The following is a 24,170-nucleotide window of genomic DNA, read 5'->3' on the forward strand; positions in this document are numbered from 1 at the left end:
CTCCGTTTTCGGTATTTATCTCTTACTTTAATCACCAGGTTTTTTGTGTTTATTTTAGGAATAAATTAGAGACCACAATTCTTCTTTACAGTTGGTTTTCTATCTGGACCTTTTTATCTATAATAGAGGTTTTGCACAGCAGCCATGTTGCATGGCAGGAACAATAGATTATTTTTCCCATGGGAAAAAATTTTCTTTCTTATGCAAAATATTTTCATTGTTACTGCCATGCAACATAGCTGCCATGCAAAACCTCTATTGGGGAAATACAGAGGTACTGTTGGGTTCTATGGTAGAAAACGTTTAGTTCCTCAAGAGTTGTACTGTTCCTTCGAAGATAAATTCTACTTGATCTCGAATCTCGAAAATAGCACCACAATATAAAACCTCTAAACATGATCACTGTGGAAATTCTCCAAGGACGAAAGAAGCGGGGTGAAAACTCGAGCGAATAGCATTGGATGGCCCTTCCGGGCAAGCGGTGTTACAGCAGCGGCCAACCTTTACTGTTGGTGACCCCGTTAGGCAAGCATTAAATTATTGGTCCTTTAGTATTCCGAGTTTGTTGAGCAACAAAAGGCTATAACAAAAATCTAAAGATACGAATGCAATTCCCAGTCGACTGCCTCAACAGAGTAGTGAACGTTACATCCTCATTCCATCATACTAAGACACAAAACCGGATACAGTAAGAGGGACGTCACTAAAAAAGGAATGATCTTTATCGTTTGGACAGACACTCAACGTCCTGGGGATGGTTTCTCAATGGAGGGGGTTTCGGTAAGGTGGAACCCTGTAAAGACCACAGGGACGGAATAACCCAGTCCTTACTGAAACTGACTCCCTGAAAAATGGACAGTTGTTGTTTTGAGTGTTTGTCCTACGGAAACCTCCTTTTCAGACCACACACGGCTTGTAAACACTTCGCAACCATACTAAGTATGAGAATTTTCTAAACTCAACCTAAATAGGTGTAGGTAAGTACTACTCATCTCTGGGGTGTTCACTGATATTAATTCATGTTAGCCAACACAATGACCAGCTCCCAGTTAGCTTTTTGGTTCAGTTGGTAGAGCACTGCATTGATATCGCAGCGGTCATGGGTTCAAATCCCGTACAGGCCTGAATTTTTTTCAGGCGTTATTTTATTACTGCTCAAGGAGTGTTCATTAGCACAAAGATCGCTTTGATATTCATAATGTTAGCTTGTAAATGATACCAGTACTCAGCTTCATTAAAGCAACAAAACGTTTGCAAAGATTTATCACGCAGAAAAAAACACCAAAAACAACATTATCAATGGAAACTTTGTTCTTGACAATAAAGTGTTCGAATGTTACAAAGAAATATGCTTTTTCGCTTGTCACGTGCGTAGGACAAAGAGAAAATCTAAGTCACCACGAGGAATCAAAATTCAGACCTTCAGATTCTGCGCTCCGACGATCCTTCATTCCCCTCCTACTTATCCCATTCATCCATTCTATTCATACAAAAGTTTTAGACCTAATAAGCTGGTAGTAAAACAATACTCCATCAACAAAACACGTTTAATTATAATAATCTTGAAGGATTAGTCTGACACACTCTCACTTGATTACGACCTCTGCAGGGCAAATAGTATAATATTAAAAAAATGTATTTCCAGTTAATGTTAAATCGATTTTCAGAAGCATTTTCTCTAAGATCTTTACTTTATCCTCAAGGGAAGTACCTCATAACATGTCTGTTTTGTTAAAAATACTCGTTCAAAATTAGAAAATTGGTGAAAACGCCATTCTAATAGATCTACAAACTCTTTTTTTTCCTAACTATCCTAACATACTTTCCACTTAGGGTTTTATTCCATACAAAGGCAATTCTCTGGGACACTAAAAAGAACTCTAACGATAGTTTCGTTTAACTCTGTTATCGGACCCTTGTGCTAAGCCTTTACAAAAAAACGTTTTTATTCTCACCATTATTTTAGTGATGTTTTCAATAATTTCACTGCCTTTAGCAGTTAGAATGGATTGGAAAAACAAAATACTACTACGGCCGCTGAACTTTGGTATCAATTTCAATAAAAGCCGTTTTTTGGACCCAAAATCGCCACTGTGGTGTGAACTGGGCGCAAAATCGAAAGAGAAAAACCAATGCGATCTCAAATTCATCGTCCTTCCGTTCATGAGTATTTTACGCGCTTATTTTAGTAGGCGTGGTACATGCGTTTGCAACTTACTGCTTGCATCTTTACCTTAATGACGGCTCTCTACAGGTAGCTTTGCTTCGGACGTTGAGTTTGTTCTTTAGTTACTGACGAGTTTTTAATGTGAGGAAATTGCTGTTGTTCACAGACTCTTACTTGTTGCTGGTGCGTACTGATGAATTTTTTGTCGTGATTGAAGACGCAGAGAGGTTTCTGAAGTTTATGATTGTCGTTCTCTCTACTCTTCTGTACATTTGGTGATTTAAGATTCACTTGCTGCTCACTGCAAGTCTCATGTTGTTGACTCGTTTTTGGCGTCATTAGACTACCTGGAGATGGAAATGAGAAAGCACGCAAACTCTCATTCATATTTATTTCCCAACTTTCTAAATGCGGTGTAGGTTTAGCATTTGAGTTGACAGTATTTTGATGACATACAGTTGGAAGTCCAGTAGAATTTTTGAGCTGATTGAGGTATCGTTGGCATGAACTGGATAGTTCCAACTGAGCTGCTTTGGAACATTTTGTTTTCCATGATCTCTCTTTGAAACCTTCTACGTCTGAAGAAGGGTTACCAGGTAGGACAGCACTCTCTGTTTTTCCTTTACTGCTATCCAATAATGACGGTCTTGCAAGCTTTTTTAATCTATCCTCAATATGGTTTTGGGGCTGGAGATGAACGTAACGATTACTTATTTCAGAGTTATAGCTTGACTGTGGAACTGGATTCTCTGATTGAGAACTAAATAAGTCTTGCTTGTCAGTAGATAAAACCTTTTTACACGTCCTTGGTGCACGCTGTGGAATGAACGATGCTCGACTGGACTCAAGAAGCTGCAACAGAAGACGCTCCTTGTCAAAACTAGGGGGCATCCTAGTACCGCCGAAGCAATTATCTGTACATTTTTCGCTTCTAGATGAATTCTCAGGCAAAGAGAAGAGTCTCGCTGGATCTGAGATCGACTCTCTACCGCTACGTTGCATTGTCTCGATTTGCTGCCTCATTGGTGAGATAGAATACTGATTCCTGGCGAACTTTGCCTCGGCATTCAGAAATTGTGGTATCTGAGCCATAACATGTGGATTTGGCGCCTGCAGTTCGGTCACTGGTAGAGCGAATCTCTCATTAGACCCCATCAAAGGAACTTGTTGTTCTGCTTTTGTACCTTTCGTTGAATAAGGAAAGAACGTCGGTTTGAAAGGAACATGGTAACGGATGCCAGGGGAGCTTTCGGATGGCTTTCTCGTGTGCTGGTCGCACTCTCGACCATTGTAGGTTTTGCCAGAAGAAAGCAAGTTGTGAACATTGCCTGGGTTAGTTGAAGAAAGCGCTTCTTGGGCTTTACTTGTATTTACCGACGTGAATACAGTCAACATTTTATTAGGGAAACTCTCAGTAACTTGGGAAATGGCAGCTCTCTCCAGGTGGGGAAACGTGCGTTGGTCGCTTCGGGAAGAGTTACGTATTCCATTTTCGTACTTTGGCAAAATAATGCCTGAGTTATATTTCTCTTCCTCGTGGGTTGATAACTTTAAAGGACTTGAAACCGTTTTTGTACCATCAGCTCCTACTATTCTGTTAAAGAACACTTGTCCATGAGTACTTCTTCTGCAATAGGGATTAGATACAGCAGCTGAACTTTTTGACGGTAAGTCTTGTTGGAGTTTTGAGCTTGGCGTTTCCAATATATATGGAATTTGATGCAGTGCTCTCTTTTCGTTGTTTACTCTGTCGTGATTAACGAAATACCAACTTGGATTTGGCCTTTTAACCTCAATACTGCCGTTAGGTAATATCCTGTGAGGTGTCGGGATGAAGACTGAAGTGGATGTTACCTCGCTAAGCTTTGGAGGAGAAATTGTATTTCCTGACGCAGCATCTTTAACTGGTATGCTTTTTCTGTCATCAAAACCAGGGATGGAACTGGGAATGGCCACTACAAATGGAAATTTAGAATCCGTTGAAGGAAGCTGCTGTGAAGTGTTGCAACCAGTTTTTGGGGACTCGGTACACAGATCACTCTTACAGCATTCTTGAGAAACACGGGGAAGGTTTCCTGGAAAGAAATTGTTTTTATGCAGCCCATTAAAGGGACCCGATATCTCCTTTAATCCATCGATTTTTGTGTTCCAGGTATTTTTCCACTCGTCCCCCTGTTTGCTCTCTGCTTCGGATCTCTTCGTATCTTTAAACTGCTGATTAACTAACCTCACCCCGTGCCTCTGAGGGGAGCACTCGTTACAAGAATCTGATTTCGTCGTTTGTTCAAGGAGAGGAGAAGTTAGTCTACTTCCACTGTGGGTGAAAACCGTGGGGAAAACTTGGTCTATTCCTGCTTTACTGCAAAGCTGAGACTCTTCTAAGTTGTTCGATTCTTTGGGAATCTGAAGTCCTCTTATAATGTGAGGCTGGTCTTGCATCGGTGTCACAGTGATTGGCACCGCTTCATTTACAATATGAGAGAGAAGGGGCACGGTATTCTTAATGGCCTTGGTGCTATCATTACAAGAAGATACCATAACCGCTTTGGTTGAAAAAGTTGTAACTGTACAACATCCTTTATTGGCCACGGTCTCAAGTGAATGTTTAATTCGATTTGCGCAAGACGTCGTTGAGATCGCTGGTAGATGGCCTAAAGAAACCGCCTTCTCTTCGCAGATGGACATCGTGGGGAAATTCAGAGCTAAGCCACCCAAGGGGGAAGTGTGGGTATTTGGTATTCTGTTAGGAATTCGAGGAGATGTGGCATCACGTGATGCCCGTTGATGAAGTCCAGTAACAACAGTTGTAGTAGTTGATTTTACCCTTTGATGGAATGAACCAGCTCCATCAGTAACAGAGGTCAGAGAATCATAGCTTATAACATCGTTGGACAACTCACGAGTTTTAAGTATATCTTTTTTACAGAAATTATGAGTGGGAGATAGAGACGGTGCGCATGCGTCTGCGGGTAATGCTTGTACCAATCCAATATTCTTTGGTTTCACGTGAGGTTTCTTCTGCATCGAAGTTGTCTGGGCAGTGGTCGGAAGAACCTGAAAAGTCGTAAAGTACCACACTAAATTTCAATTTGTAAAAAAAAATTCTAAAGATATGTTACATTCACAATGTATTCATGAAAGGTCGGATTTAAATCCATTTGTTTCATCGCTGTCGTTTTGGAAAGGAGGGGAAGGACAAACCAAAAATGGCAGTATGAAGCAGGATTTAAACAGTCGGAAGAAACGTGTCATAAATGGTAATCAAACAAAAGTTTTGACAGAAATTTAATTAAGGCAATACAGCTGGTAGAGAATTTCCGAAGCTACCTTCAGAACCAATTACACCAGAGTGAGGTTCGGCTCATAAAGCCAAGTCGACCTGGGAAGTTCTTTGCCACGTTGTGAAATAAAAGGTACCGTACAAACATGTCAATTTTTATTGTGGTATCAAAAACACGCGTTTGGTAAGCCAGTGATCAAACCTCTTGTGTCCTCTGCCGGCAAACTACTTCCTTGAGTGCTCTGAATAAGACCACGACCCTGTGTTTTAACCTCTTGTTTTCAGTCTCTAATGCGGATATTTTATCCCGTAAAATTTCAGCGTTGTTAAGTGCTTCCCTCGTGTGATCTTTAATCAGTTTCTTGATAACCTTATGAAGAGAGAAAAATTGAAAGTTGTATGATATTAACTTTTACATTTTGTATATCTAATTTGTGGAGGGCACGGTGACCTCATGGTCAGTGCGCTTGACTCCGGATCGAGTGGTCGACAACCCTGGCCTGGGACTTTGTGTCTTGTTCTTAGGCTACAACTTTACCCTCACAATGCCTCTTTTCACCCAGCATCCCATCCAGGGAGAGTTAGAAATACTCCTAGTCGCTTCATGCTACGGAAACCGGAGTTAAGCACCAGCCTAATGGGCCACTTGGCTCATAAACAGACTTTACCCCCCCCTCCCTCCCCTCTCCCCCTCTTTTACATTTAACTTAGAGAGCAACAATTTTATTAGGTGTTGAATATATAACTTACATCACGCATGTTCTCTTCCGTGAGAGGACCAGAAAACAAACCCTCGTGGAAATATTGCTCTGCGGCTATCGGGCTGTCTAAGGTGTTTCCACTGCTTCTTTCTAAAGAAACATGTTGTCGAACATTTTTAAAATGTTGAGTACTCATGTTAAAGTCGTAAAATTTTTCAACGTTATATAGTTTAAATTGGAGACTTCCATAGAGGAATATTGTATTTTTGGATATTCTTGGAAAACCGAAATACCCTTCAAATGATTGTCTTTACCTTGCGTGTTGTGGGCATGCACTATTTTCAGTCTCCTCTTGGGAGCTTGTGTATTTTCCCTTAATTCCATCTTGGACAAAGTCAGGGCATTTTCCTGATGGGGTGCGTTCGTGCCATCGCTTTCCTTTCTGTCTGCTGTTCCTGTGCTTTCAACAATCTTTTCACTGCATTTTGGTAATTCAGGGTCAATACGCTTAAAGTTCCATGTCATTTTATCGTCATGTCCTGGCTTTTGGCCGGCATTTACGTTTTCAACTTTAGTCTCGCTCACCAGCGAAGGAGCACCATTTCCACCGAGACCTTTAGATCACATATTATGAGTAAATGGATCGTCGAATTGCAAACAGAAGGATATACAGGAATACAAAGCCGTGATAAACCTTCCCACTAGCAAAGGTACGGCTTGTACTTAAAGGAGGAAAATGCTCCAAAAAACATTTATTTCATCTCCACCGTAAAACATTCTACAAGAATTCACGACGCACCGCTCTTTAAGATCGCTTAGAGAACTGAAATAGTCAAAAGCTGTATTTGAAATTTTAAAAATTGGCCTCAGTAACAACTCAGTGACCTGGTCACACAACATGCTACACAAGCATAATACGTGGTTCACAAACGACGGCTGCTCTGTTTGGCGCAAAAATTTAAAAAAGAATTAAATTAAAAAGAGAAAGAATCTTAGATATTAATATTTTTATTATTGGCTCCTTTTGTTCGAACAGATTGCCACTGGATAGAACAAAAACGGAATGAGATATTACTAAGTCAAAGGTAAAGCCTAAGAGTGTTAAAAAGATTCGAAAAGGTATTTTGTAATGAAGAGGAGATAAACAATTTTGTGATATGACTCGTTCGGCCCCGCTCACGCAATCTTTAGCAGTGGCGGATCCAGGGGGAGGGACCGGGGGGTCCGGACCCCCCTATCAGACCTGACGCTTACAACTTTCAGACTGAAATTCTTACATCGACAGGATCATATATTACTTTTTAACGGGCTGATTTTTTTAAATGAATCCAAGTAAACGATAAGCGGCCAAGGAATTATAACGTGCAACCGCGACAGGCGGGAGGGGGTGTAGGGGAGAAGTAATTTGCCTCAAAAGAGTCCAACGGTCCTTTCTGAACCAGAGTTTAGACCCCCCCCCTCCGATCAAAAATTCCTAGATCCGCCCCTGTTTAGAAAACCATAGTTAAGGTTAACGTGAGTAGGGGTCAGACGGGTTGACGTGAGCCGATCGGCCCTTCACACGTCAGCTTTCACACGTCAGCTTTCATTATGCTATACTATCGGATTGCGTGAACAGGTCCGGACGGGTCACATGGATTCTAATTGTGGCTCACGGTCATGACGCATGGACCTCGTTTCGGCTCAGTCTGTACGTCACGACCTCGAGGCCACATATTTTCCTGTCAGCCCTCCCACTCAGTCAATAAGTACATATTGTATGATTTGTACAGCATATTTCTCATTTAGATATCGGCGAAACTTTCCTTTCCTTATGGATACAAGAAAGTCGACGTTGTATAATGATAGCCGTTATAGGAAGGTAAGAGCAAAATATGACATCTGCTTTCTATGAAGGGGTAAAAGCATGGAAATGCATAACGCACTCATAATATGTCACTATAAATAAAGAAACCAGAAAATGATGTTCAGGGGGAAAAAAGCAAAGTACAGGAAGTCGTTTGGTTTGATGTGCTTTCGTTCCTGACATCTTATCTAAATATTTGGCTGCTTGAGAAAGTTTTTGCGTATTTCCTACACTGTTCGTTAGTCAATGATTTACAAATTCCCCTTTTGTCGATTTTATTTTGCTAGTAAGGACCCGCCTGCGTGCCGTGAACGACTTTGAAAGGTGGTCGTTGAAGAGGTTAAATAACAGATTGTATTTAGGACCGATGAATAAAGGCTGATAGTTTCGAAAGAAACTGTTTGGGGCTGCGTCGGTGGGAGCAACGAAATAATTTGGATATATCAACAAAGTTGAAATGGTAAATTGGCCACCGTAATGATTACAAAAGCTGACGTTTCGAGCGTTAGCCCTTCGTCGGAGCGAATAGAGGAAATGTCTTCCTCTATTCGCTCCGACGAAGGGCTAACGCTCAAAACGTCAGCTTTTGTAATCATTACGGTGGCCAATTTACCATTTCAACTTTGTATTTAGGACCGTCTTCCAGGAATAAAAATAGCTATTGTAGCAAAACATGAGAATATAAACTGAGCAAGATAAAGTAGATTCGATGCATGATAATAAGTAGTTTTTTTAAATAACTCCATTACACAAACACCAGTTGAACATTAAAATTATAAAATTGAGAATTAAAAGACATGTATTTTGCCAATTTAATGGCACAAAGAAATTAACTCACCACAAGATACATCCCCAGGCTCGTTCAGCTTCCTGTCAATGATAGGAGATACAACATTCAAAATTCAATATCAAAATTCTGTTTAAACAGAGAGAAAGTTCGATCAAAATTCAATATTTATTCTGCTTCAAGTTATTTTCAGAATTGAATCGACCCCTGTGCAAAAACAAAAACCCTCTTTGAAACCCAGAGTGAGACTTCTGTTATCTTATTATTCTCAGGTGGCGACACCTGTTTTAATCCTTTTCAATCACCCGATTAATAATGACTTACCTCCGCTTTGGTAGTGTTTCTAAATCCTCCATCGCTTAGTTCTAAAAAGAAATGAAAAGCGACAAAATTGCAGTTGTAACAGGAAGACATATGGGTGATTTTTTTTTATATTTTTTCCTATAAGCATATTTCCATCAAATAAATAGTTGACAGCTGACAGTCTCTAATACGTCCGATCGATAGGCAATTAGCTAAATGTCCTTTTCTGATTCTAATTATCATCCAGCCAAAATACAGCAAATTGCCCATATTTCATGATATCTGACACATTTTTAGCTCTTTTTGAGGCACTTTAGCCCATTGCATACACCTCTAATCGTTCTTAAAACTGTGTTCAACTCGAGGAAGGATGTTCAATTTATTTCTTACGAGTTAGGGCGAAGAATCCACCCAGAGTTCTTAGGGCGAAGAATCCACCCAGGACCGGACCATTTTAAATTCGACGATCGAGTGCGATGCGGTCCATAGTCATCATTATTGACAGTTAAAACTTGCATCAGATAAATATTTTTTTCGCTATTCAAGGCGTTGCCTTTGCATGACTTCGTTTCAGCGGATTACAAGCAATCCCCCACACATTCATGGCAGATTCAGTTGTAACTGGAGTCGTTATTACCTGAAAAAACTTCATGCAATGGAATCGAGATATCTTTGATCCGGCGTACAAAGATTCAGTACAAAGTCTTGACTGTTGTTTGGTGCAAGATGCCAAAATGTGATTCGCAGAAGCCCCCATCATTGCGTGAGCAAAAGAAACTGGAGACATGTGCACTTGGCTAGACTCGAACATCTATTATTGCGACGATGGCATTGACAAAACCAGAGAAATGAAGCCTGATTTTTTTTCTTTGAATGCTTAAATCCTAAGAAAAAGCTTTCCAGTTATGTATCGAAAAAAGGTACATTGAGAGAATAACAGTAATATTCCCATGGCTTAAATTTACAGCGAAGCAGACATTAAGCAGTATAGCGCTATCAAGATGGCTCTAGCCGAATACTGAAATGTACTTTGAAATTCTTAACATTAAAAAGAATGATAAACTGAATAAATGACAAACTGCAAGAAAAACTGTGATATGCCTGCAACTTGAGACGGCCGTGATAGGTTGATGCCACGTTGCCTGACGGACCCGACCGGATGCACCTGCAAGTCTCCGCTATCAGTAACACCTGTTGGGGAAAATTTGTTCACTGTTTACATTCGTAAAGTTGACTTGTCAAGAATACGTGCAGGAGTTCAACTTCCCGTCTATGTTCAACCCTTTACAACTTCCTTGACAACTGCTAATGTCCTTCTCGAGTGATCTTCGTGAGCAAATTTCGTCATCATCAAGTGCTCTAACAAATCGCGCTGCACAAAAACTTGCAAGTCCATTCGCGGAGGTGCCTTGAAAACTTCACATAATTTTTTCCCTATATACTCACTTCCAACAGGTTACTTTTACCTGAGCATTATATTACACGGGAAACTGTTTTTTCCTGGGAGTAGAAAAAATTTACTGTATAAATAATTGCTTGTTGTAAATTTAGACTGCGATTGACGTATTTGCAAAACGTTTCCGCACATTAAATACTTCAATAATATACATGATCGCCGAAAAAACATAAAAGCAATGATGATCAAATGCGAAAACATTTTCAGTGATTTCAGTTGACCATTAACAGGGCGGTGACGAGCACAAAAGTAAATTCAGAAGATCAAGTTATCGCAGCGTTTAGTTATTTACATAACTTGAATTTTCTCTAGCAGCATTTAGATCAGTTTTAATTGTATTGTTTTTCGGTAAGTATTACCGATTTGACATGTCTGGTTTTTAATTTTCTTCGCCTCCACCCTGTATTTTGCCTCTGTTTCCATTATACATCATGCAAATTACTGCCATCTGTTATCATAAGTGGCCGTCAAATGTAAAGTTTTATGAAAAAACTAATAAAAAACAAAATAAAATAAATATATATATATATGAACTTCATATATTCATTGTAACCAAAACTGGTTTAAGCTAGCAATTTCTTGAAAGAAAATTGAGAAAATGTCACCAATTTTAGTTGCAGTAGAACGTGGCTCTTAGCATTACCAGATCTGAAATACTTGTTGTGGGAGTGACTATAAAGCAGAAAGGGGTGTTTTAACGCAAACAAACTAGCAAATTAGAATGCTTATTCCGGTACAACATGGAACACTTGAAGTTTCGTTTTCCTGCTACAAAGACCAATTCAAATGTTGCAGTAATATTGCCAGGTCATCGCCTTTCCAGGCCACTTTCTGTTAATGAAAGTGATACAGAAAATTCATTTTGAATACTCGCTGCAAAACGAAACGTCGGGAAAGGTATTTCGAGAGTTTATCTTTAGAAGTCGACTTTCACATTTAAGGCATTGCATGAACACGATCAAAAATCCAAAATCGTACTCAATGCGAAATATTTCTCATGATAACAATGGATTTTAATCATTTTCAATTTATTCTAAACACCTAAAAGAATACATCAAGTCGTATGGGACTTTTAACGGTCAATTGTTTCTAGAGCCGGATCAGCACGATTTTTTTCGCAGTCGAGTTGTTTGATAAGCTTGGAAACATTTGCAGCAGAATACGAAACTTTCAGGCGAAAACTGACAACGAGATTTCGAAAACTGTTTGGCCATAAAATCCTATACGAGCTACTTTAAAAATTTTCAATTAATTGTCTGTTCACCACAGCGCAAAGCGAATGCTTCCTGTCAAGATTTCTTCTTGTATCCAAGACTGCCACTAGAAGAAGTTTTAAAAACTTCGCAATTGCTGTCTGACTCACCTATAAAGAGTAGTCACTCTGAAATACGCCGCACACCAAGCCCTGAATCCGTTGTTACGACGCTTGTTTTAATCTTATGCAAATATCGCTAGTGTGGACGACTTAAGATGCTAAGATGCCATCTGCCAAAGAACTGATTGACAGATAAATAAAGGCTGATTGACAAATAGAAGAACATGTATTGCGCTACTAAACAGACTCCTTTGTCCATTAAAATAATTTCAACCAGACTACAATTTACAATTTAATCTTTATTGTTCAGGTCTAATAAAGGCAGGCTGTACTGGTTTTAATTTAAGGCTTCCGAGTAATAATACTGACACCAGTTTCATAGTCATCTCAATAACATGACAGAGGACCACAATGGCGATACGATTTTAACAAAAACGTTACATGTGTTTTTTGTTTCTTTTTCTTTTTTTTTTAGCCAGGTTCAAAATTCAGTTTGAATAAACGTCTTGAAAATTTCTCTGAATTATTTTTATCCCAGCACTGCTTTCTCTATATGGTTTTTCACAAAATTAACTTCCCTCAGCTCTCTAGCTAACGTCATGTCCTTAAGCTGCCAAACAGAAGAATCGAAATTGTTTCGTTATTGAATAGAAACCAAAAGTTTTATATTTCTCTTGAAAGGAGTCTCACGCAATGCTAACACCTCAAACAGTGATAGGCGTTCAACATGCAACTGTGCTCAAAAGTAGTATTCTAGTAGATCTAAGCACCTGTCTTCACAAATTGCGCAAAAAGAAAAACTTAGCAAGCACATAAAACTACCGTTTATTTGCAGTACTCAAATTTTAAGAGCCCGCTATCCATGGCAGAGTAGCTAACCAATATCTAGCTTGGTGTAATAACTTCTGACTGTTTCTCCAAATATTCCTCCAGTTTGCTCGGTAAAGGCTACCGAGAAAAGGCATCCGATATATCTTAAAGGTAGCTATATAATATATATATCTTATTAACCAAGCGCGAGGGCCGTACTGGGAGAATATCGGCCCGAGGTCTTGACAGTACGGACCGAACGAAGCGAGGTCCGTACAAAAAAGACCGAGGGCCGATATTCTTCCAGTACGGTCCCGAGCAAGCTTGGTTAATAAGAGATTTATTATACGACTGCAGTTCAAAAGGACACAAGTGCGGTATCATTCGGGACCATTCGGGACAGTGCCCGGTCCAATACTGAGAGATTACTGACCGGCAATAGAGCATTTTAATTGGTTGATTTTAGCTATTGGCCCTCTGACTGCCCGAATCGTGTAATAAGAGAGATATAATGTGACTTATAGTCCATCAAATATTTGGACTCGGTCTAAACGCGTCACATGACCATGTATGTCCCAACAAAAACTGAGGAATATCTCGTTTTATTATATAGCTGGCAGCGCTTGGGGGCAAAACAAATCATATCCTGTGTTCTGATTGGCAAAAACGTAAAAACGCAAAAAGAAAAAAGAACTCGGTTAATATCCAGCCATCTTGAACTTGCGCTAAGTCAATAACGCATACATATACCCCAAGTTGATTTTTAAACCATATTTCCGGTACAATCAAAAGTCTCCGTTTGAAATTTAATTCAAGATGAGAGAGCGTTTTGTTGTCGTAACAGAGGAACGGATACAACCGTTTGTCCATAAGATCGTAGAACATGCAGCGAACAATGAAAAGTAAACATCCCACTCAATAAACGGTAAGCTGTTCGGGAAAAGATTATCCCTCGCGTTTCATAAATATTTGAAGGATAATTTACATAATAGCCTCCATTTGGCTCGAAGCTCATAGATTTCCTTGAGCTTTGATCTCGGAAAACTGCTTTGTCCGTGGACAAATATCCGAGCATTTTTTTGCGCCATAAGGAGGCTATTTTTTACAGGCCATATTTCAATTCAACAAACAAAAAATTAGCAAATGAAAAGAAAAACTTCGGTCACAAGCAAGTGTGACACGAAGCGGTACTTACGAGTAGGTAGGTAAACTTCTTTTGATCCGTCATTAAACCGGCCAATAAGAAAAGTACCGCTGATTACAAAGCTTGGACAGCAATTCGAGTGAGACTTCTAACACGTGATGACGGCATTCAATATACGTCATTATCAATAAGAGTAGGTAAAGATGAGGGACCTACTCCTCAGAAAGTCCTGAGCAAGGGCTGTAAGGGATTGGACCACAAAAAAATTGATTTCTGTATTACTCAGAGTGATACACTTAGATATCCACGGCAACTTGATTTTACTCACTGAACAGAACACTAACTAATTCCCCAATTACTTTGAAATTATACCCCATGAGAGAGTGACAACTTTTAAACATTTTCATGAAAGAAAGCAAAAAATATATAAATTCCTCATATCTCCTGCTTTTTTTTTTTTTAAATAATAACGTGGGGGTTGAAGAACAAGACATACACACTTCTATGGTATGTTATAATGCCAAAATCAACCTTCAAAACAGACCGCTCGAGCTCTGGACCAAACTAAAAACATAAAGAAAAAAGGGTGTAGACGGTTCGAATAGGTAAATTATAGTTTAAAATGAGCTAATCACAAGGAAAAAATATATTTAAAAAGTAAAAACCAAACGTAGTTGTTACTTACCTTCCCTGTAAAAAGGAGACGGGCGTAAAACTCATCAAAAACTTCTAACACTAATAGTGGGTCTGTAGTTATGTTGATGACGAGAAACCAGTCTGTTCCTACAGCAGTCAGGAATGTCTGTCGATTTAAGGCGGGAACCATTAGCAACTCGGCCGTTAATTATTTTGCGGTATGATCGATTCATTACAGGATTATTTTAACGTAAGTGACTACGTGCGAAGATTGCGTCGTTCTAATCGAAGCCAAGGTCATAAATGTCATCCTTGGGTAGGGGGGCTGGATACACCTCGATGGAAGCATTCTTCAAACATAGAAGTTTTTTTTTCTTCACATGAACTCGCATATTCCATATCACATTTTTTCGTCATGAAAGCGATCAGAAGAAATAAACGGTAGACAACAAAAATTCTCTTTTATCTCGCTTTCACTCACACACTCAATCACCTTTTATTTCATTCTGAATCGTCAAATTGATATTTTTACGTAAGAATATTGGATTGCTTCCTTAACTTTTTTTTCTTGTGACGTGACTGAGCCATTTCCATGATGGGACCAGTGTGACATCATGATGGGCCTTGAGAGATGAGATTTCTCACAGCAACGTTATGGACATGGTTTGATGCTACTCTGGTTTAAGGATTTAATAAGAGGTCCCTTTTTATATGCTCACTAATTAGCTGCCCCTTTTTCTGACGAGCAACTTTTCCACTAAGGGGCCCGTTTCTCGAGCGTCCCTGTAACTTAACGAGCCCGAAACCATCAGTTTAAAATAAAAATTTAAAGGATAGGGAAGCAGGTTCTGGCACTCAAACCAGCCCTTTTTGTTTCTTTAGCTGATAGTTTTATTGTTTCATTTTTAAAACTTTTGAAATCCCTATTTTGAATGAAAACAGAAGAGCTTTACGGGCCCGTTAAGTTACCAAGACGTTCAAGAAAGGGGCCCAAGGAATGGTAAAGGACAAATTGCACATTACGCCTTCGTTGTTTCATTGCCGTTTCTCTTCAAGCCAAGTGTATTTCCTTAGCGACATCTATTTCATCCTTTGTATGAGTCCTTCATTCTTTCATCTGATTTCGATCACTCTCCTTCTTCATACACAACTCTTCATCCTCTCAGTGTAATCCTTCACTCGTCGTACGCATTGTAATAACATATATGAACAAATTACGCGCTTCTGATTGGCCGAAAGGAGTGCACTTTTCATGTAACACAAGTGCAAATTACAAATGAGCGTCAGTCTTAATTTACTGTGATGCTTTTTTCATGTAAACTATTACCAAGTAATAACATTATTTCGAGTGCGATTTGGTGTAAATAATTTGGATATATCAACAAAGTTGAAATGGTAATTTCGCTCCGACGAAGGGCTAACGCTCGAAACGTCAGCTTTTGTAATCATTACGGTGGCCAATTTACCATTTCAACTTTGTTGATATATCCAAATTATTTCGTTACTCCCACCGAAGCACAGTTTCTTTCGAAACTATCAGCCTTTATTCATTCGATTTGGTGTAAATAAGCCGACTAGCACATTTTTCAAAAACTGTTGAATTGCACTCGCCCTACGGGCTTGTGAAATTTTGCTGTCTTTGAAAATGTACTCGAGCTTATTTACACCAAATGCAAATTGTACTCAAAATCATGGTATTACCTGTACGTAGTCCATCGCTTGACTCAATGAGTTATATACACCTGTGATGATAGCTAAAGGTGGTGCCACCTAGATGCACATCTTTGAGTATTCAGGCGGTCGTAATGATAAAACGTAAGTGAAAATATCTTGTTTTATTTGTCATATGAAAAGCGTTTGAAAATAAATTGCAGAGTGTTTTTTTATGCTCACCGACTAGTTCTTGTCGCCCATTTATGATAAACATGGACTCAAGCTTGCGCTGTAGAGCCCCAATGGCTGCTTTGTGACTGAAGATGATCGACCCCCCAATTTTAAACTCAGACGTTCCACAGAGGGCCAGAATAAAAAATCACGCGTGCATTTGAACGCGAAATATCATATAACATCATCAACTGCAACGAGCTATCACGAAGTTTGGACACACTCGCCACGATCAAACGAACAAAGCTATCATCATATTAAATTTGATAAACAAGTAAACCACTTTCAACACTTCTCCTTCACCTAACTGAATGAAAAAGTAAGAATATTCAGTGTCTCCTTAACAAATCATAACCTCAAGAGTTTCCGCAGGAAAATAAAAAACTAGCTGATTTTTGTAGGGCAAGTAGAAATACAGCTTTTTCTTGCGATTATATATTTAATTTACAAAGACAAAGCAAAACCATAGAATACAATGCAGATCATAAACTGAATACTGTGGTGGTTGCCCGTGTTCTATCGGAGTACAGCCGTTCTTCTACTTCTTCGCGTGTCAAAAACAAATTTCTACGAATTTTGTTTTCAATCAATTGATTAACGTTTTCCAATCCGCAGGAAAACGTGGTTATTGGCATAATTTGGGTTTCAAAAACAACCATAAACTTGGAAAGGCAAAGATCAGTTAAGATGTTATCCTTTTGTTTGTCTTTGGTAGCCGATAACTGGTTATCATAGTTACGTCCGGTAATTTGATGGACAGTTTTCAAAATATTTTTTGCGTCACTCATATCAACAATATAAAATGCTAATTCGTTGCTCGCCAGTCAACAGTTTACTTGCACATTAAAACAGGTGAAAATTAACACGAATTGTTTTTTTTATTCTAGCACGTTCTTACGAGATCCATTTCATAAATTTCGAAATTGTTTCTTTATTTAATGTTTAGATCTTCCTCTCTTAGTGAGTTGTACTATTTTCTTAAAAAAAAAACGGACTTGAAGTAAAATAAATGAAAATCATAGAGATATCTGAATTCATCAATGAATTTGAGGAGATATGATATGCAAATGTTTACTTTTTCGCTTTTTCCGCAGAAGCAGACAGACTCCGCGTCAGTTGGTTGGAAAGAACTAAAACTTTAAAGCTCAAATAGCTGAGTCATCTTCAAGCTAAAAAGAACTCAAACAGCTCGTTATTTACCTTCAGACTATATCAATTGAAAAGTGAATGTTTTTTTCGTTATTAGGTTTAAACAGACTCCAAAATAACAAAAACATACGAGCAGAACAGCAAAATGTATCAATGAGAACAGAACTATCCAGTTAACATCTCAACGAAAAGTATGTTTAACAATACCATGTTGAATCTACATAAAGACCGGATGAATATTCTTAACCTATCATATAAATAAAAAATAATAATCCGCTACAAAATTATTCCGTAAAACTGAACGGAAGTTACCTCACCTCTGTAAGTTTGTCGATAGCTATTCAACTCTCTTGAGTCATACGGGTGCTTTTCTCGATCCTTTTCAATGTTTCAGACCTAACTTATTAGCTAAACATCATCTAGGTTTTCTTTCAAAGACTTTATTATTTGCCAGAAGGCGAAGTCAAAACAATAATCATGATTAGCTCGTAAATACCGGCTAAACAAGTTTTTACCAAACAGGTGTCAGTCATAATTGCTTTATTGCAATGATCAGAAGATCATAGTACAAATATTGAGAAAACACACCACAAAAACGCAACATAATTAAGATATTAAGGAAATGGTGCTGAAAATTTCAATGCCTAAGCGATAAACAATCCGAACTTTCGGTGAATTTTTTCGAACGTCCTTTGTCCCTTCGCGCACTCCTTTCTCGAAAATGCTTAAGATCTCCCAGAAATAAACCTTTATTCAGTAAGTCCTAGCTACTCGAAGACATACCTACCTGCCTACAAAGCTCGCCTCATTAAAAACTTTCACCTAATGGTACGATACTATAGTGACATAATTGTTCATCAATCTATTTTAAGCAACTAAGGCCTTGTGTCAAATCTGACCTCGTTTAGGCAGTTTAAGTAGAGTGTTGAATTCCAAGTTTCTCCATTATATTTTCTGTGCACATTTGAACTAAAAAAAACTGTTGATGTATTAGAAATGGGCAAGAACTCCATACAAAGTTCTCGGTTGTCAAGAGGAAGATTTCTATTCAAAATTCTGTTGTCAAGGGCAAGAACTCCACATGAAAACAGAAAATTCTGTTTTCAAGGAAAATTTTCGGTCTTTCAGATTGCCACAGAAATCTAGTTTATATTTCTAGTCAAGGTAGACTTCCTTCCAAATTTACAATACGTTTATTTAGATACCGAGGTGTTTCGTTCATTCGAGCACTAATTATATGACATGACACGTATCCCCCGTTTAAGATGTTTGTTAGCCATTATTACAAAGGTTAAGGTCATTATCACTTAACCTGTATGATTCCATTTTAGGTTATTTTGTTAGTGCATGCGTGAAATAAGTCCCCCCACCCCCACCCCCCCCCCCCCACACACACACACACACACACACTACAGCAAGAGCAGCTGTACACTAATCACGGACATAAACAAACGGTGGACAAAGAGAACGCGTGTCGTTTGGGCCACACTTGTCACATCAACAAAAAGTATGACCAGAAGTGAAAAATAAAGCGCATTGTATTTGACATTGTATTTGAATACAATGTATCCTGTCTTGTTTGATTCGTTTTTTGGAACGAAAAATTTTGATTCAATGTAGTCACATCGCTCTCTTTTCCAGGAGAATGAACTAACGTCGGTGAAGAATGAGATTGGCATACATCCATAGTTAGTGAATGTAACTAAACAAAGCAGAGGTCATGGGCATCGGGAATGTAGGGGATACCTCCCCCACGCTCGCCCACAACCACGTAGTGCGGCTCACGTGTGAAATCACCGTCAAAATTTAACCATGATCTGATGGCTCGTACCTAGTTCATATATACTGCTTACAGCGTTAGATATGCATCTTTGAATGCTCGGGGTACCTACTGTAGAATTATTCGTTGACCCGTTGACCATACAGCATTTCTCTCACTTATTTCTTCTATTTTTTAATATTCATAAGAGAAAAATAGAGGAAGAACATAATGGAACTGGTGGAGATCTCCCCATAGTCAAGCATACTTCCTCAATTTCTCTCTCTCACACTTTTATTTTTTTATCTGGTCCTCTTTTTACCTCAGCTGCAAATGTAAACACGAAGATCATTTGACCGTGTGGTTTAATGTCAGCAGCTGAACGCCAGACATATACTTCAACAATGAGCAAACTGACCACGTTTCATAGCTAGCAAGTTCAAAGATGAGCTGATTGAGCTCGTTAATCAGGTGTGGTTAGGCTGGATTTAACAGATATAATTAACTTGGTATTTCTTTACCTAACACGCCGGAAGCCAATTCTTCTACATGCTTTCCACAGAAGGCCAAACTGTTTTCATGATCAGGAGCATGGTTTATTTCCTTTTTCCACCTCCTTGTTTCACCTGCGTGTTTCTTATCATGGTGCTGACCTTTTTTTCCGCTACGTTTGCACAAAGCTGACGGGACGGGCGCGCTCACATCTCCAATGAAACTTAAATCGGATTGGACCGCAAGAGACCTTAACAGACAATGCGTGGAAAACCGGATAAGGGCAAATATTTCCAGTATGCTAAGTATTTGACATCCAATATGTTACATCTCGGTCATTACTGGAAAAAATGAAGCTTTGCCTAATTATGCTGGCGGCTCTAAAAGTTGATATGCCTCGTGGGATCGTTTTGTAGTTCAGTTCGCTTGGAAGCGCGGCACTGGATCTATTTATGCGTTTAACTCAATTACCGTGCGTAATTTGGAAAATTAGCGCTTTACGTCGCCCTGGTTTGGTCCAAACCCTCGAGGTATTTCTTGTCTTCATATTCCTTTCTGTTATCTTTGTATTCCTTCAGGTTTCTGTGAGGCGGCTTGATTGTTTTCAATGTGTTTAATTTTCTTTACGTCTTTATGATGGCGTCACGCACGTATAGTTTTCTCTTCACTGTATTGGCCGACAAATCTTTTGTTAAAATCTATCAAGATCTGTGAACTTAACATAACATCTCGCTTCTATAAATATATCCCCACTCCCTATTTCAGTTTGGCTGGAATGCCATTAAAATAGCCCGTTTATCTTATTTAAATTTCTGTGACCTTACAAAATATTTCAGAGCACACCGGAAATGCGTCATAAGATTTTGAAACCCGATGACAAGTTGATAGATAAAAATAATGCCCTTATCTGGACATAATATTATGATTTTATATCAACTTTCCGGATTCAAAAAGGTTTTAAGGTTAGTTCGTTTTGAAAGCGTCTTCAGTATAAGCTTTAACGCTTCGTTTTATTTGGTACAACATAGGATTTTTCTCGTGGTTTGTTGCTCCCATAAAACGTGCCTAAATTTTTTCCTGAGAACAACGTGAGAGCGTCTGGAACTCAAAACTTTATGAAGTCAAACAGATTGGTCGCTTCAACTCCGCCAAAACAAGTCACTTTTTGATTAGCGCCCTCAAGTCAACACCGATCTCGTGTACTTTTCACTCAGCTAATTTTTTTCTGAGAATTACGACCGAGGTTTGTTTCATGATTATTTGGTTTCCGTAGCAGAATAGACCCTTTCAAGGTTAACGCCGCCATTTTGTCGGGGGTGCAAAACTGCTGGGGCGAGCGCAAATGTACAGTGAATGTATGGAAAAAGTCGGGAGATTGATGCTCGATAATTTGAGGAAGGTTGACATTCTGCAATTTCTATGCATTACGAAGTAAAGATACCTAGCAAAAAATGTTGCCCATTAAATGTGAAGGGTTCAGGCTCGCTGAGAAGTGAGAAATCTTATTTTTAGTTTTTCACACAAATGCTTTTAAATTTTCCCGCAAACGGCGGCTTGGTTTTAGAGAAAAATATATGGAAAATCAAAATCTTGATTTGCAGCTTTTTTCGCGAGACTTCATTTCTCAAAATTTGATCGGTAAACTGGTAGGTCTGGTATCTTTAGATTGTAATTCATAGAAATTGCACGATGTCAACCTTCCTCAAATTATCGAGCATCATTTTCTCGACTTTTCCCATACATTCACTGTACATTTTGCGTTCGCCCCAGCAGTTTTACACCCCCGGCAAAATGGCGGCGTTAACCTTGAAAGGGTCTATTGGCAACAACGTTGTGACAGCTAAAATGTCAGTGACATCTGAGTATAACAACACTGGCGCTTTTTAAATATGTGGTTTGAAAGATCGAGTTTTGTAGCACCAGAAATTCATGTTATGGCTTCTTACTTATCTTGCGAACTATCGGTTTAAGGTTCCATGATATAGCGTATAATCAAACTGCAAATGAAAAATACGGAGCATGCACTTGCAAAGTGTTTTTGATTTAAACATACGCCATTTAGAGCATAAATGTCTAAACTATACAAAAACTGCATAGTTGCGAAGAGTAAGTAGGGTTTAGGAACCATTGACTTCTAAAGGTTTTGTAGCCTATCAGAGTTTCAAAACTTCAAAATCAGTTCAGAATAATGTTTTTTAGTTTAAAGTACTGTTTCTTTTAGCCACCGTACCAAAACAACAACAGAAGTCCGCAGTATCAGTTGATATGCCCATTTTCGGAATACCCAAAGTTCACGTGTTGGTAAGATTCTGCCGCACAGGTTACTGTTCGTTTTTGATAAACAAACTAAAATGAGAATACTGATCAGGGCGGGGAAAAATTTTAAAAGATGAAACAATACAGGACAAACTGCTCTCCGTAAGAGAATTACACTTGGCACCCGTAAAGCCGTCCATTGACCTGTTTGCACGAATCAAACATTAACCTCAAACTTCTTGGACGTTAGATATGATCGTAATAATAAAATTCTTGATCGAACAAGAACAAAATTTGCATATTTGATCTATCCAACGTTTCAAAAGACCCCTCGAGAGCAACCGCGCGTTAAATCCAATGTCCGAATTTTGTTTGCCATAATGTACGTCGGAATTCAACGTGCTTTTTATGATTATACTAAAGAAAAATTTCAGAATTGTTCTTTTCGTCCATCAGATACTCTAAAAGAATTAAAAAATTTGGCAAGATCGCAAAATAGTAAAGTTGTCGAAGATTTCGCCACAGCCGGAAATTTAATAGCAATATCGGCGTGCCCTTTCATTTGGTTGGTGACAGCTGCCAACATTTTTGTAATCATTGTTATGGTTATGGCGTCTGTTTTATTGTTAAAAGCCGGTGGGACTCCTAAGGGAATTGCATTCTTTACCGGCGCCAATGCGGCGCCTACACTTAAGAGCACTAGTTATCTTTTGAAGATGCTATTGTCATGTAAATTGTTTGGGAAGTCGCAGAGTTCTTTTAATTAGATTGTATTATTCAATACTGTTTGCGCCGTAGGTTTCCATAGGCTGAGCATTTTGCTGTATATGGTTTCTTTCTACTGTCACATGATCGACGAATTGACGGACATTTTACAAAACGACGCTTTCAGCTCAGATTTTGTGGAGCCATTACGTGCGTTATCATAACAGTGTGGAATTTACGACCTTTAGGTAAACCTTTACTGGGTATCTCAGTTATGTGTAAAAATTGCTAATTTTCTTTGACAATTACAGTAGACGCTAATTCCATTGTAGGTCAGTTATCCTAGGATTGTATACTCGTGACATTCTGCTCTCTCTCTCTCTCTCTCTTTCTATTTACTTGCCCGAAGCTCTACTCCATTTCTAATTTGTTAACCGTCCTACAGATCTGTCTGCCATCCCCGACGTATTTTTAAATCCTCTAAGAATGTATCGCCTCGTTGTGTCGTGTGTTTTTCCCACCGATTGGCTTTTTAAGATTATGATTCCTCTGTTCCTTGGTTTTAAACCAAATTGTGACCGAAGTAAACGTTGAAAGTTTATCACCGCTCCTCTTCAAAGCGACAAAGGCAATATATGAAGTTTTACACCAAGATCACGATGCTCTGAACACAATTTCTGTGTTAGGCAAACGCAGATAGGTTAATGGTGATAAATTCCGTAAGTCTTAGTTTTGCGCGTAAAGTGAAGTTTGTGCAGAATGTAGTTCTTGTTTTCTCGTGGTCGATTGTTTCATAAATTGCCGTGATATTGGGTTGTCGCAAAAGCTAAATTAGGCAACAAAATTGCCTGACATATTCGAATAAATTAGCATAATAATCGCAATTACCATACACATTGTTTTGTTTTTTTTTACATTCTCGATTGATTTACCGCCGTTGAGTGCGAAAGGTGAATGATTATTGCCTACGAATCCTACGTTCAGGAGTTAAAATGTCGGTCTCTGAACTGATGCTAGGGTAATTGCTGTTCAGTCTGTAGACTCATACAAGCTGTGGGTCTTGTATTCCTCTGGTTTTATTTTCTAATCGCACGAAAGTCAATATCGGTCAAAAAGTCTGTAAAACTATCAGTATTTTGATTACTCGATTAATAGCTTGAGCATCGGACGATCATTTTTCCATAGTCATTGATTCTAAGTTAAAATGTTTTCGTTAAGAGCAAAAATGGTTTCTAAACGGTATATACTCGTACATATTTGAGTATAGACTTGGCAAATATATTGAAACAAAATTTGTTTTCCTCGATTGATTGGTTAAACCAGTTACTCCTGAGGACAATCCCTGTCGCCGATCTATGAAGACCAATAGCCGGACCACCCTTGCCTTAAATAACTTTTGGGTATCTAAATTTGCATTTCCGGGTCCCACATTCCGTCCACGCAACTTGCAGAGAAAGAGATGGGACTGTTAGTCGAACAT

The 24,170-nt window shown here is 38.8% G+C and overlaps 2 protein-coding genes and 1 long non-coding RNA gene across 17 annotated transcripts in view; 2 read left to right on the top strand and 1 right to left on the bottom strand.

Moving 5' to 3' along the window:
• Positions 1-1,529: 1,529 nt before the first annotated feature.
• Positions 1,530-19,916, bottom strand: LOC111322804 (uncharacterized). 13 transcript variants are annotated; one of them, XM_088734819.1, is made up of 10 exons: positions 17,796-17,946; positions 14,495-14,611; positions 13,861-14,049; positions 10,186-10,275; positions 9,106-9,146; positions 8,833-8,864; positions 6,463-6,762; positions 6,198-6,298; positions 5,650-5,817; positions 1,530-5,221 (listed from the first exon to the last, which is right to left on the bottom strand). In XM_088734819.1, exons 5-10 carry the CDS (start codon positions 9,135-9,137, stop codon positions 2,249-2,251), a joined length of 3,606 nt encoding a protein of 1,201 aa, XP_088590945.1. In that variant the 5' UTR covers positions 9,138-9,146; positions 10,186-10,275; positions 13,861-14,049; positions 14,495-14,611; positions 17,796-17,946; the 3' UTR covers positions 1,530-2,248. The 13 variants fall into 13 exon arrangements, with proteins under 13 accessions (XP_088590945.1, XP_088590944.1, XP_088590942.1 ...); XM_088734818.1 differs by having other exon boundaries at positions 9,722-10,275; XM_088734816.1 differs by lacking the exon at positions 17,796-17,946 and adding an exon at positions 19,759-19,916 and having other exon boundaries at positions 9,106-10,275.
• LOC148721916 (uncharacterized) lies at positions 16,100-17,785 on the top strand. Its single transcript, XR_015992147.1, has 3 exons — positions 16,100-16,260; positions 16,945-17,010; positions 17,424-17,785. It is a non-coding gene; the product is annotated as an uncharacterized LOC148721916 (long non-coding RNA).
• Positions 19,917-20,112: 196 nt separating the features above from the next.
• LOC111322806 (uncharacterized) overlaps positions 20,113-24,170 on the top strand; it is a 14,234-nt gene continuing 10,176 nt past the window's right edge. For 2 of the 3 annotated variants that reach the window (XM_088734827.1, XM_022925987.2), the window contains exon 1: positions 22,707-22,938. The gene's annotated coding sequence lies outside the window, so the exon portion shown is untranslated. Of the gene's footprint in view, positions 20,260-22,706; positions 22,939-24,170 lie in introns of those variants that run through there. The other variant, XM_088734828.1, reaches the window with a different exon arrangement.

The sequence above is a fragment of the Stylophora pistillata genome, chromosome 10 (assembly GCF_964205215.1).
Source record: "Stylophora pistillata chromosome 10, jaStyPist1.2, whole genome shotgun sequence".
Classification (NCBI taxonomy): domain Eukaryota; kingdom Metazoa; phylum Cnidaria; class Anthozoa; order Scleractinia; family Pocilloporidae; genus Stylophora; species Stylophora pistillata.

What these genes read in the sequence shown, in the direction of transcription:
- LOC111322804 (XM_088734816.1), bottom strand. Translation starts at nt 9,137, where the DNA reads ATGGAGGATTTAGAAACACTACCAAAGCGGAG. An exon ending in GCATGCCCACAACACGCAAG is followed by an intron (nt 6,299 to 6,462) that starts GTAAAGACAATC and finishes ATGTTTCTTTAG; the next exon opens with AAAGAAGCAGTGGAAACACC. An exon ending in CGGAAGAGAACATGCGTGAT is followed by an intron (nt 5,818 to 6,197) that starts GTAAGTTATATA and finishes TCTCTTCATAAG; the next exon opens with GTTATCAAGAAACTGATTAA.